This window comes from Babjeviella inositovora (assembly GCF_001661335.1).
Source record: "Babjeviella inositovora NRRL Y-12698 unplaced genomic scaffold BABINscaffold_2, whole genome shotgun sequence".
In the NCBI taxonomy this organism is placed as follows: domain Eukaryota; kingdom Fungi; phylum Ascomycota; class Pichiomycetes; order Serinales; genus Babjeviella; species Babjeviella inositovora.
The window spans coordinates 1,136,740-1,149,343 of NW_017566839.1; the positions used below are offsets into that span (position 1 = coordinate 1,136,740).

Sequence of the window (12,604 nt, forward strand, 5' to 3'; positions counted from 1 at the left end):
TATTGTTAATGTATACTATTATATAGATTATAATTCGTGTGTTCCTAAAATCGTGTAGTAATGCGATCTAGAGCATGCCGAGTATGTACGTCCTGGTTGTTAGCCCTTGTGATATGACCAAGATGTAAATAGTGCAGTCATTGATGGACATGGCTAAGCAGTGGACACATCTCAACAATATGAAGTTATAAAGCTTATACGGAATATCGCTTGGAATTTCCAGTTAATGTATAACTCCTAGCACCAGCGCTAGGATCACGAAATTGCCGTCAAACATCCTCTCTGTAGGTGTTTGAAGGAGAGTACGGTGGGAATAATGGGTGTTTTCTTATGAATCCTTGGGAAAATGATAAAGTAAAGTGTATACTGTTTGAAGCCGAAGGAAGTTTGACTCTAAAATTGGGTTATTCATGTCTCGTTTATGATGTAATATGCGGAGTGTTCACCAGAGATTTTTGAAGGAAATATCACCTTCGTTCTAGAGGTACCCCTCTTTGCTACACCCAAGATTCTAGTTTCTATTTCATTTATTAACCTGTATCAGTGAGAGATATTTGGGCCAAGGTTACCTGTTAGAGTTAGGCCAGCTGATTGGCTACACCTGGTACCATTGCCTTTCTCGTCACCCCAAAACATATCTTTCATTAAAGTTTCTTCTTCCAAGTGAAACTAAGTACATTGTTCTGTAATTCCAGTCCACTTTTCACCAAAGGTTCGGTATCTTGTCTGCCTTACGCAAGCGATTCTCACCTCCTTTATCCTTTACTTCACGTACACAATTGCCATCTTCTACCCTGTCTACAGATTATCCGTTCTTTTTCCTTCATATTTATAATATCCTAGCCACTATCAGCCATCTTTTACATTTTCTTTTTTATTCTTCCGCTTCTTCTTCCGATCCTTCCATAATTCGTCTCCGACCGGGACGCGTTCAATTGACGCGTCCCAGCCGAACATTCCCGCGCTCTAAACATTAGCCCGCTTGACTGAAACACGATTGGACCCTAACCACCTCCTCCTTAATATCCCAAACAAACATATTTATCCAAACCCAATTATACTCATAACTGTACATTATCAGTTTCATTATACAAATAGATTCGATTATTTCCCCTAGAAAAAGCATCCATCCAACCCTCGTGCACCTATCTGCCTCGGAATTCGCGCGTTATAAAATTGGATCTACTTTTTTTTTTACCTACCGTGACACTACAACCTCCACGCTATTTGTGACCCGCCCCTCCCAGATAACGCGTCCTGCTGCCTTTAAGTTATATGCCGCTTTTACACGCGATGCAAATATCACCCGACACTAGTTGTCCGATGTCTATTGAACTGCTGCCAAGCGCATCCCCGACGCCCGAACCGGAAACCAAAAGACGCTCGTCCAAACGAGTATCGCTCCAGGCGCGAACGCCAGTATATGCGGAGCTCTCGCCACTGCCATATATAGGCGGATCTTTGCCTGTATTGACCCCCGAAAGCCCGTCAAAACACGTCACACTCTCATACAACAAGCAGAAGTGGCAGGAACCTGTTCCAGATGAGCCGGCGCCCGTCTTTACCGGGGCTCCTCTCGCGGCCTTTCCGCTGTCAAAGGTGAAAAAGGAGTCGCTATGGCCAAAAAACCTCAGTGCCCGACGGAAGGGCTCCCAGAGCAAGTCCCAGACGCCGCAGCGCAAGTCCGGGGAATCGTCCCAGGAGTCCACGCGCGAGTCCACCGCCGACGCGGAGTCGCGCGCGGAGGAAAAACTCATATTGAGTTTACAGACGGCAAAATCAGAGGCAATCACTACCAAAAGCACCGTCCGGGAGTCCCTAGACGGTATCAAGGCCGTCCCCAAGCCGGGAAGTACAGAGGTGGAGGACAACTCGGATGTCAGGCTTGGAAAAAGGGGGTTTTCGCCCCCCTCTACGCCCACGCAAACCCCACGACTTCCCTCTCAGACGTCTCCCGACGACGCCAAGAAGAAACGAATCAAGTTTTCCTCGCCAAAGAAGCCCACACAGTCCACGTTCGGGTTCGATGGCGGGCTTACGGGAAAGCCGCGTGCGGCAACGGTGGAGGCGTCGGACCCTACGCGCGATAACGAAGACTTTTGTGCCGCGTGTGGTGAGCCGGGGATCTTCTTATGTTGCGAGGCGTGTCCCAAATCGTTCCATTTTGCCTGTTGCGATCCTCCGTTTGACGAAGATTCGTTGCCTGATGACGCGTGGTTCTGCCGTGAGTGTTATGTGAAGGCCCATCCGGCCAAGACCTACCTGGTAGGCATGTTCAGCAAGTTGATGAACCAGATGGAGAGGCGCAACCCCAACCAGTTTCTCCTCCCGAAGCGCATCGTGGAGTACTTTGACGGCGTTTCGGCTAACGCGTACGGCGAGTACCAGGACCAGGACTTGAAGCCCGAGATCAAGCTCGTGCGCACTACCAAAGAGGATGTAGATCCCGTGTTGGACAAGCACGGCCGGCCGCTCATCTGCTACCGGTGCAAGGGCACAGGACTAGAGCAGCCAATTACCACATGCGAGTACTGTCCATTGTCCTGGCACCTCGACTGTTTGTCTCCGCCGCTTGCGACAATCAAGACATTGGGCAGCAAGTGGAAGTGCCCCAACCACACCGACGATTTGGTGCTCGAAAGGGAGCGCGCTGTGCTGAAGGGCACCATTGTGGATATCAGCGTAAGCCACGGGTTCAGAAACAACGGGAATATCGAGGTAGACCTCGAACTGTACGATTATCTGGATGAAGAGATGGAGCCGGTGGTGTTGCCCACTCCACCGTACTTTGAAAGCCATGCAACGGAGAACGGGGTCGCCGCGCCAGCGTCCAGGGCTTTGCGAAGGGCATTCAGCATCGACGGGGTGAAGTATAGGATCCCGGAGAAGGGGATCCTTCTTGACTTTATCACCGCCACCAAATGGAAGAATGAAGCTGAAAGGGAGGAAGGCGTAGAGGGTGCAGAGGGGCCTAATTCGCGGGGTAGAGCCGAGGATGCTACCCAGGAAGTCATTGAGAAAGCCATTCAGGAAGCTACTGAGGAAGTTAACTCGGAGGGACCAGAGAAAAAGGGTATCAAGCTAGAATCTGTCTCTGGGATTACTACATCGCCCATCCTTGAGGAAACACGCTCTTCGTCCAACGCCTTACCCCCTGGGGATCCTCCTGGTATAGATGAAACCAATTTTTCGGCTTTGGTCCGCGTTGCGCTATCTGACTTGGAGGTACTTGGGCTTTGCGATATTATTGACGCGAAACAGCAAAAAGCGCGTCAGTCCCTAGACTACGTGGTTTCCGGCGACGACGTGGAGTCTTTGGCGGAGGGCGAAATCGAAGACTTGCTTCAGATCAAAAGGCTCCTTCAAGCGAAGGGTAGGGCATCTGTGTTGGCATTTTTGAAGTCGTAATATATTTGTGTAATCAAATGTAACCCTGGTCTGTGTGAGAGGGCGTTACAATTCCCGGTTATGTTTCTGGCCAGATCCAGTGTAACAAATAATAGTTCGTTCCCGGTGCTTACCGGTGAAACTTTCGGGGTTTCGATAGGCATTGATTTATCGCATTAACGGGGACGTATCGAGACCAAGATAGGACGGGTGAATATATGAGTTCCTCCAAGACTGTTGCGCCGAAACGGTTGATTACCGAAATTTAAGCGATAACTAGCTACCTAGAAATACAGAAAGCTCAAATCACGTTTCCAAATCGGAGTCCCAACGTCCTAGATATTAATTTAACTCCTTCATTGTCTGTTCATTATACCCATCCTACTGGTCACAATCTATAATTATTTCAGATTTAGCATTACCAACTTTGTAAAACAATTCATTGCGTGTGAACATTATTCAAAATCAGAGGTCTCTTCCTCTTCGGAGTCACTCACCGTATAACTAACATTATTTCTTGAACGAGAACTTTTACGAAGATCCTCCGGATTGATTGCCACCTTAGCCTTCTTAGCAACCTTCGATTTCGGAGACTTGGTTCTCTTCACGGGCGTAGATTTTGCCTTTGGGGTACCGGGATTAACCGCAGGCTTGACCCTTGGAGCAGCCTTTCGCTTTGGCGCCAGTTGCAACTTGTGTCTGATCAACTTGGCCAACTCAGCCTGGGCGGTTTCCGGAACAAATACGGTCGATACAATACGCTTGGTTTCTTCCACACTCTTCATGGGGGCAAACAAGTCCGCTGTGAGCTGGATCCTTGCAGGGTACGTCTCTAACGTCCAGTTTTTTGCATCATGAAGCTCCTTCACCACCATCTGAGCCACCTCTGCCACTCTGTAAAGGTTCAAAACGCTCTCAGGAGCAACGGCTTGGTCGTAAAGGCTCTCGTCGATGGTGTTATCGCGGTACTGTTTCACCCTGCTCGCGAGATAGAACAAGAAGGAGATATTCTGCTGGGTAGCAATGCAGTTGATATAAAAGGCAATATACTCCAAAGCATAGGAAAAGCCCTTGAGTAGCGTGGCTTCAACACTCACCAAGTCTGCAAACTCCTGGTTGTGGGCAATCATATGGATAAGCCTCACCAACGTTCTCTCGAATTTGACATCCTTACTCCTGGCACACCGGGTGCTGAAGGATCTGACCCAGGTCTGCACGTCGTCCCTCACCTCCGTGTTTGGCTCGTGGGCCATAAAGAAAATCAATGGAAGGAACTTCTCGGAAACCACTTCAGACGCGAGGTACTTCTTCGCCTTTGTGATAAACTCCCGACGGACGTTCTCGGATTGGTCCTGGACCACAAACGTCAACCGGTTGACCGTTTGCGGGTTCACCATGTTGCTGTAAACCGGCAACTTTGCCAACTTTAGTAACAGCAACCCGGCCGCGAGACGCAAGCGTGATTGGTAGTGCTTCGGAGTTGGCAAGCCCGTTTTCTGGTTCACAATCTCACCCCCGCTGCCAATGAGCGTTGAAAAGAGCTTGAACACAGGCCCCGACACACTCCCATGACTGCTGGTCTCCAAAGACTTTAAGCGGTTGACAAAACAACGCAACGTGTAAAGCTTGGCGCTTAGTTCAGGCTCGCTACCCGTCTCCAAGGCCTCGTCGCTGATCCATTCGGGGTCTGAGTCCACCGCACCGCGTGTATTTGTTAACAAGATATTCTTGATGAGAAACGATGTAAGCTCCTCAGCATCGTACACCAACACCAGTGGCGATTCAAGAAACATTTGCACGACGGACGACAAGTGGGTGACAAACTTCGGGCTCTTGGCATTGAGAGGGTAGATCAGATCAAAAACGTCCTGGATGAGGGGCTTTGTGTCGGAGTGCAAGCCCAAAATCTTGATGGAGTACTTTGCTTCTTGCGGGGTCCCAGAGATCGCCAAACTCAGCAACTTGTCCGTCACTTCCCGTGGAGGTTGTTCCAGAAACTTCTTACAATATCTGAAAACTGTTTTCAACGACTTTGCCACGCTCGTCTCGGTGAGCACCAATCCGTACAATGTTTGTACATGGGACTTGAAGACCGACGGGTTGGTCACTGACGCTTGCTCCAACCACTCATCGGCGGCCTCCTGGAATGAACCCCGGGCCTTGGACATAGCAACCACACTGGAAATGTTCGACTTGTTGTACAAAACGACGGACGCACGGTATAACAAGAGTTTGAAGGTGGATAGCATGTCAGCGCCACCCTTCTTGCCCTTGATCTCGCTCATTTTGGCAAAAAGCTCTTTCATGGAGCTGGCGATGGTGTCGTAGTCACTCTCAGACGAAATGGCCAAGCGGATGAGTTTGTACCATCTGCGGTTGTTGAGCCTCACAAACAGGTCCAAAGTTTCATACGCATTGCCATTCTCGGGTAACGAAGCACAGAGCCACCTGTTGACCGTGTCGATCTGTTGCAACGTCTTGACGTTGTCTTCTTCCGCGGTTTCGGCCCCGCCATTGTACGACTCGCTAAACTCGACGAGCTTTGTTAAAACGCCCGCAAGCTGCTGCTGGCGCTTAGAGATGGCCATGAATGCCTGCTTGGCCTTTGGCTCTAAGTGTCTCATCACCTGCAACTGTCTCGCGACACGGGTTTCAGCGTTTGCATCGGTTGGCAAGAGTTTTTCGAACACCGCCATGTCCACAAGACTGTTGATATTTCTATCGTTGATGTAGATCAAGTTCAAAATTTGCTCGGGGATCCAGCCGACCAAAGCGTCTAGGGATTCGTCGCCCTGGAACAACTTCGGGAAGCAGTCGTCGTACAATGTGGCTAAAACCTGCACAACCGTGGTTCTGATTTCGGGGTGACGCTCTCTAATGAGCTGAGCAAGCGTTTTGAGCAAAGTTTTGTCGGTAGCCAAGACCGTGGCCACGAGCTTGGCTGATGGCACCCGTGCAATGGCCCTACAGGCGGCAAACCGCACTCTTTCGTCGGAGTCGAGCAAGCACTTGCTAATCCCGTGGACAATCTCCTCTGGAAGGTGGCTGGTTGACACCATCAGCACCATATTGGCGGCCTGCTTGACCCACTCGGCGCGCACGCGTGGGCTCACGTCCAAGGTTTTTTTCATCCAGTTGAGCCAGGTTTCGGAGTGCTCAGTGGTGAAGTTGACCCTGGACGGTGAATGGCCGATTATCTGACCAAGGGTTTGGGTGGCAAGGACTCTGATCTTCTCGTTCTCCGCCAGCAACTCGTCATCGATGAGGCCCATCACCGACCCGAGAAGTTCAGGCACGTGCTTCCAGATGGCGAGCGACAAGTCGTGGATCTTCCCGAGCTGGGCAATGGTCTGGGCGTCGGAGATTTCCTCCAGGTTGGTGTTTTCGTACATGATCTCGGAAAAGTACTGGGCAATCTGTCGCGCCATCCGGTCCATATTCATGTTACAGATGGCGAGCGTGAACTTGAACCCAGGGTTTGAAACATTGGAGAGACTGGTTTCGCTGGATAAAAACTTGTTCAACACCAATGTCAACACTTTGTGAGGGATGGTTTCGGACTCGGAGATGATTTCGGAGAGAATGTCCGCTGCCAAGGGCTCAAGCTTAGCTGGGAAGTTGGCAGAGGCGAGCTCATACAAGGTGGTAAACACCTTTTCGACGAGGCTTTCGGCGTCCGGCAAGTCGGTGATGAGCACCACGGACCTGACCTCGGCCAAGCTTTTGAGAAGGTAGACCTGTTGCTGGTAGTACGGGTTCTCTGCATCCTCTAAGCGCCGTAACTGCAAGAAGATGGTTTTGAAGATGTCGCTGAGTTGGGGCGCCGTGAAGGGGGCATCTGGGGCGTAGAGGCGCAAAATGTCGGCACAGCAACAACAGGTGAATGCCTGCACGCCCTGGTTCGTGTGTTTCAAGAGCTTCTTATTGAACAATTGGTCCTTGACGGCGTCGAAGGAGGCGATGTTGATCTTGTCCTGGTCCGCGGTAGAGAGTTCCGTAGAGAGCTTCTATATAGGCGTTAGTACTGGGGTGTAAAATACAGTAGGGGTCAAAGGTAAGGCAACAGAGGTGTGGAGATACTGGGATAAATGGGGGGTTACCGGAAAAAGTAATCATTTGACTGTTTTCTCGGTTGAATAATGTCCAAGTAAATCAGCAGAATATTGGGATTGCCGAAAATCCTACAAGAGGTCAAGTCGGTGATACCACTTATATCGTGACGCTTATCGTGACTCCTTAGTATGGTTTTCTAGAGCATAATTGGCACCTCTGAGATCTCATACGTGTTCCAGGTCTCGCCAACAGACATAGCCCCTCGCATCGTGCAACACGCACCTTCGCATCCCTTTGTAACATACCTGAAGACGGTTTAACAATTCCTTGGTAGAGATCGACTCCACTGCAGAAGACAAAAGTTTCTGTTTGAACTTCAATTTCTGAAGCAGCGGCATCGTGGTGTAATTGGTGGCGGGTAGAAAGTTGAGATAGAAAGCAAAATGAATCGCTTTTTAGCCGCGCGCCCCTGGGAAAGCGAGCCAAAATCGAAAAAATAAAACGCGTCAATTTGAGCAGCAAACTATTATGAAAACAACGCGCTCGGATTATGTAAGCGATGACACACCAGCCACCAGTGAGGCGTTGGGTCGCGCCACGATGTTCCGGTTGAGATTGCTGACACTGGGAATGAATATTTGGCAGTAGGTCATTTCCAGGTTGATCAACAACGGTCACTGGTACAATGACTCTGAGATGTTGGTATGATAGTTTGAAATGACTGGATTAAGCTCTTTTATTGGCAGGGCTTGCCGTATCGCGGTCATGTGTTTAAGACATCGACATTGACTCAATGCATGGAGTCTATGTCCTAAACACAAGGCCACCTGTTAGTTATATAGTGGGTGTTTCTCAGTCAAAAACTTTGGTGAATATTCGATGCTTTCTCATTTTAGGTTGCATCAATGTAAGAGCGGCGATCAGAGCTATATAGGCGTCGTCATAAATCTGCACTAATTAGGGCTTCACATTTCACTCCGATGACAAATTAAACCGTAATATATAATAACTGGGACTAATTGGATGACATATACCTTAAACTTCATAATCACCCGGCTAAACAATCTTTAACCATCAGAATCTTTATGAGTTACAAAGGTGTTACGTTCGCAAAAAATAGCAAGCCCTGATTACACTATCTAACACGAAAAAAGAGAACCTCAGCAAGCCGCGGAATAAAGCCAAGCTGAGGAGATACAGCACGCTGAGGTCTGTAATAGGGATGTGTTTCGCATTATAATTTGTACCAAGACTTAACGTTGAACGTAACTACTTCCATTTGCTAAACCCGTCTCCCATGGTTAGATCCAGTGGCTCCGCATTAAAAGGACAGAAGCGGGTATAATTGGGTTCCGTCACGTGTTAATTTACTCCACTCTTGCCACATGATTGAGGACTTCCCCCCATCTCTAATGCATCTCCTCGTCCGCTTGCCTGAATCGCACGGTATCAGCTGACTGACAGCTATCGGTCCTCTTATTTTTTGACATGCATGTTGCGAAAATTTAGTACCGCATTTTAGCATAAAGCCTCTACGACTCACCGTTGTCACTACGAACTTTTCGTATCCTAGGCCCAGGAGCTCAGGAAGTCGAAATATGTGCCACTTCAGGATAAAATAGCTATATTCGAACGTCCTATGCCCATCTATTCGACTGCCTTATCGTCCTCTGGCCCAAACCACTCATTTCGTTATTACCTAAACGATTTTCTCGGCAATCCCGCTGCCTCGGAAACCATCGCTCGACTTGGCAAACGTGCGTGATTTTTTCCGCCTAGTGCAGGAGCACAGGAAAACTGTCCCAAGACACTATCTGCAAGAAAGAGCCGAGGCTGGTAAATTAGATGTCGAGGAGAAATTCCAGTACTAAGATAGAAAGATTCAACGTTTTATATTCGTACTTTTTAGAGACTGCTAGAAATCGATGGTTCCATAAGATTCAATATTGCGAGATTCTTTCCGTGTATGCTGTATTGCTGCTCTTCCAGTTCACGATTTGCGCACCGAATGGCGTAAAACTTTCCCTCAATTTACCGCGGCATCTATCTAGCTCCGGCCCTGCACAGGCATAACACGCGGAAAAGATGTGCCTGCATGCCAAACATCAATATTAAACATTTAGTTCTCATTTAGTTCTCATTTAGTTCTCGATGCCTGGAGTCAGTCTTCGAGTCACCGACCTAACTTTGATACCAAAAAGTTTTAGTCAACCACAGTAACATTGTTTTTTAGCCACAGTATCTCAGAACATTCAGTTCACCCAGACCTCATAGACCCCCTCCCCACTCTGGAGAGGATAGTTCAACACTCAATCCAGCTTCGTGCTCGCAGTATCAGGACCTCCAGTAACCTTGGATTCCTGGTTTCCGCAACCAACTCCCAACTTGCATACACCATACCTCCAGTTCTCCAGAACCGAATCCTGACCCATGTCCGACTTTATGACCCCCCACGAGACCGCCCTTGCGTGTGTCGCCACATGTATGAAAAAGGCACGATTACGGCCTGACACGCTCATTGTCTCCTCCCTCATGGCGGGTGTGCTCTTTAGCACCGGCGGGATGCTACACACCTCCATCCAGAGCTTCTGCCCCAACCTCATGGCGCTGAACCCCGGCCTCGTGCACCTCCTCCAGGGGATCGTCTACCCCATCGGTCTCTTCTATGTGGTGATCATGGGCGTGGACCTTTTCAACGCTAACGTTTTCTACTTCACGGTAGGGGTTCTCCGTGGTGCGGTCACCATCTTTGACCTTCTTATCAGCTGGAGCATCAGCTGGCTCCTCAACTTGGTGGGCAACATCTTTGTGTGCTATATCGTCTGCCACTTTTCCACCGTTACCCTGAAGCCGGACTTTGTCGACGGTTCGGTGGCCATCGCCATGGAAAAGATCACCTTTCGGTTCCATCAGACCTTGATCAAAGGGATTGCTGGTAACTTTTTTGTATCCCTATCCATCTACCTCCAGCTCATGGCGAAACCGCTCCATGTGAAGTTTCTTCTCATGTCGCTTCCCATCTTTTCTTTTGTCGCGTTAGGCTTCACCCACGTGGTGGCAGACATGTTTCTTGTGACCATAGGCATGATCAACGGAGCGGACATTGGCGTCGGGACGTACATCTGGAAGCTTCTCCTCCCCGGGACCCTCGGAAACATCATCGGCGGTGGTTTCTTCGGGCTCGTCTTCCCTTGGTATTTGCACTTAGTGGTGGTTGAGCGCGACGCCCACATGTTGAAGTTGCCAAAGTACGACGAGAGGGACGAGCAGCCAGAGCTTGGTGTGGATTCCAGGATCGTCAGGGTCCCCACCCGTAAACTGCTATTGAATCTGGCTCGCGTCAGAACCAGCTCCCGGATAAAGCAGAGCCGGACGAGCACATTGTACGGGAGCAGACTTCCGACCAATCGAACCTCCTTGTCCTCTGAGAGCGAGAACAAGCAGGCGGGCACCCCTCCTGAACAAATTTACGGCGATAATGTGGATCCGCTTGATCCCGAGTTCAACCCAAGCTATGATGTCCCGAAGGAAGAGGAAGAGGAAGATAACTCACCATCCGGGGTGTTCCCCGTTCTTGGAATGGGTCCACCGTTGCAACGTGAACGGACGATTGCCAGTGCATATCAGGACTCGGATGAGTCTCTCGGTCATATTCAAAGTCATTCCAGCAGTTTTCAGTCACACCGAAGTGGCAGTGTATACACTGCCCGGGACACATCGATGCGCGGGCAGTTGATGAGGGTATTTACCAGGACAAAACCTGATGGCTCAGCAGCGTAGGCTAAAATCACCAAGAAGTGAATGCATAAGACTTGAGAGACTATAAATTTCTGAACTGTATACCTTGAACAGCTCGAAACGTAGCTCTTGGGTATACCCCAGTGAATAATGTATAGAAATTTAGACGCAATTACAATTCAGCGAAGCCTGTGTATCTCATAGCCTGTCCTTTCATTACAGTTAGAATTGCCCTAGTTGTTCAAGGCGAGTATAGGAATATATATTATAAAATAATCCAACTATTTACCAGTCAGTCGCCCAGAGGTTTGATTGAAACCTGGATCCTTCTCCACCGAGCTAACTCTGGCGCTACATTCTACGACCATGCGCGCGCGCGGAAGGCTGCGCCCGTTTTAGCACGTGACTGCGGCTGAGGCCGAGATTCTGGCCTTTCAAATTTATGTGCCACAGGCCCATCAACCCTGATTTATCCTACCTCCAAGCACAATTCCAATCCGTTCATGGAAAAACATAGCATCTCCGACATTGAAAAAGACAGTTTCGGGACTTCCGCGCCGGTGTCGTCCACGGGCCGTATCTATATGGCGCTCGGCGTAGAGCTCGTTGCGTGTGCGCTCATCTACGTCAACTACGACAAACTCAACGCGTCCGCACTCGGGGCTTGGGTGCCGCAGAGCCTCCTCGCGCCCACACTTCTCGGGATGTCCAGCGCGTGTCTCGCGCAGCTGGTCAATCAGGGCTTTCTCATGAAACAGCCACGCCGCTTCAACCTTTCGCGCTTGGCCAAGTTCGGGATTTGGGGCGCGATCAATGCGGTCACCACCAACATGTTCTTCGATGTCTTGCGCGCACGTCTCGACATGCAACGCGACGCGGTCACTGCTGTGCTCCTCGACCAGTTTGTTAACTCGCCTCTCTGCCAATTGCTCTTTGTGATCTGGCACAGCATCTGGGACGATCTTGCGTTGGGGCCGTTGTTGCGCACGACGTATCCGCGCTCGCTCAAGACGAGTTACATGTTTTGGCCGTTTGTGTCAATATTTACGTTTTTCGTATTGCCACATGGGTTGATGTTTCCGGTGAACTGTATCGCAAATATCGTGTGGACGGTGGTGTTGGGGGTTCTAACATAGGTTGCACCGCCTTCCCTCAGTCTGTATGGCGTCCTTCCTGTATAACTAAAGCCGGGAAGTGCACATTTATAGCAGTTTAATCAAACCCAAGAAATATTCTGTGTAACGCGGTAAAATTTATCTTGCTTCCGTTAGGCATTAGCCTTGGTTGGAGTCTAACTCATGTAGGCTAATTCAACGCACCAGCCACAAAATAAGCAGTAGTATCTATAAATAGCTAGTATCTCATTCCTCTCGATCGGCCCACCCTGGACCATCAATGAAAGCGCCAAGTACGATGCATTCGAGTC

At 49.5% G+C, this 12,604-nt stretch overlaps 4 protein-coding genes across 4 annotated transcripts; 3 read left to right on the top strand and 1 right to left on the bottom strand.

Moving 5' to 3' along the window:
- The first annotated feature begins 1,012 nt into the window (after positions 1-1,012).
- BABINDRAFT_160119 (uncharacterized protein) lies at positions 1,013-3,659 on the top strand. Its single transcript, XM_019128068.1, has one exon. It carries the CDS (start codon positions 1,276-1,278, stop codon positions 3,406-3,408), a length of 2,133 nt encoding a protein of 710 aa, XP_018987215.1. The 5' UTR covers positions 1,013-1,275; the 3' UTR covers positions 3,409-3,659.
- Positions 3,660-3,842: 183 nt separating this feature from the next.
- PDS5 (Pds5p) lies at positions 3,843-7,838 on the bottom strand (the record flags this gene model as incomplete). Its single annotated transcript, XM_019132448.1, has 2 exons — positions 3,843-7,394; positions 7,746-7,838. 2 exons carry the CDS (start codon positions 7,836-7,838, stop codon positions 3,843-3,845), a joined length of 3,645 nt encoding a protein of 1,214 aa, XP_018987216.1.
- Positions 7,839-9,870: 2,032 nt separating this feature from the next.
- BABINDRAFT_32241 (uncharacterized protein) lies at positions 9,871-11,220 on the top strand (the record flags this gene model as incomplete). Its single annotated transcript, XM_019131576.1, has 2 exons — positions 9,871-10,743; positions 10,807-11,220. The coding sequence occupies 2 exons, from the start codon at positions 9,871-9,873 to the stop codon at positions 11,218-11,220; spliced, it is 1,287 nt and encodes a 428-aa protein (XP_018987217.1).
- Positions 11,221-11,681: 461 nt separating this feature from the next.
- On the top strand, positions 11,682-12,314 carry BABINDRAFT_32926 (uncharacterized protein; the record flags this gene model as incomplete). The annotated part of the gene is made up of 1 exon (XM_019131609.1): positions 11,682-12,314. One exon carries the CDS (start codon positions 11,682-11,684, stop codon positions 12,312-12,314), a length of 633 nt encoding a protein of 210 aa, XP_018987218.1.
- Between the last annotated feature and the right edge of the window lie 290 nt (positions 12,315-12,604).

Bases quoted from the DNA above. Each gene is read 5' to 3' on its own strand.
- BABINDRAFT_160119 (XM_019128068.1), top strand. From the start codon at position 1,276: ATGCCGCTTTTACACGCGATGCAAATATCACCCGACACTAGTTGTCCG.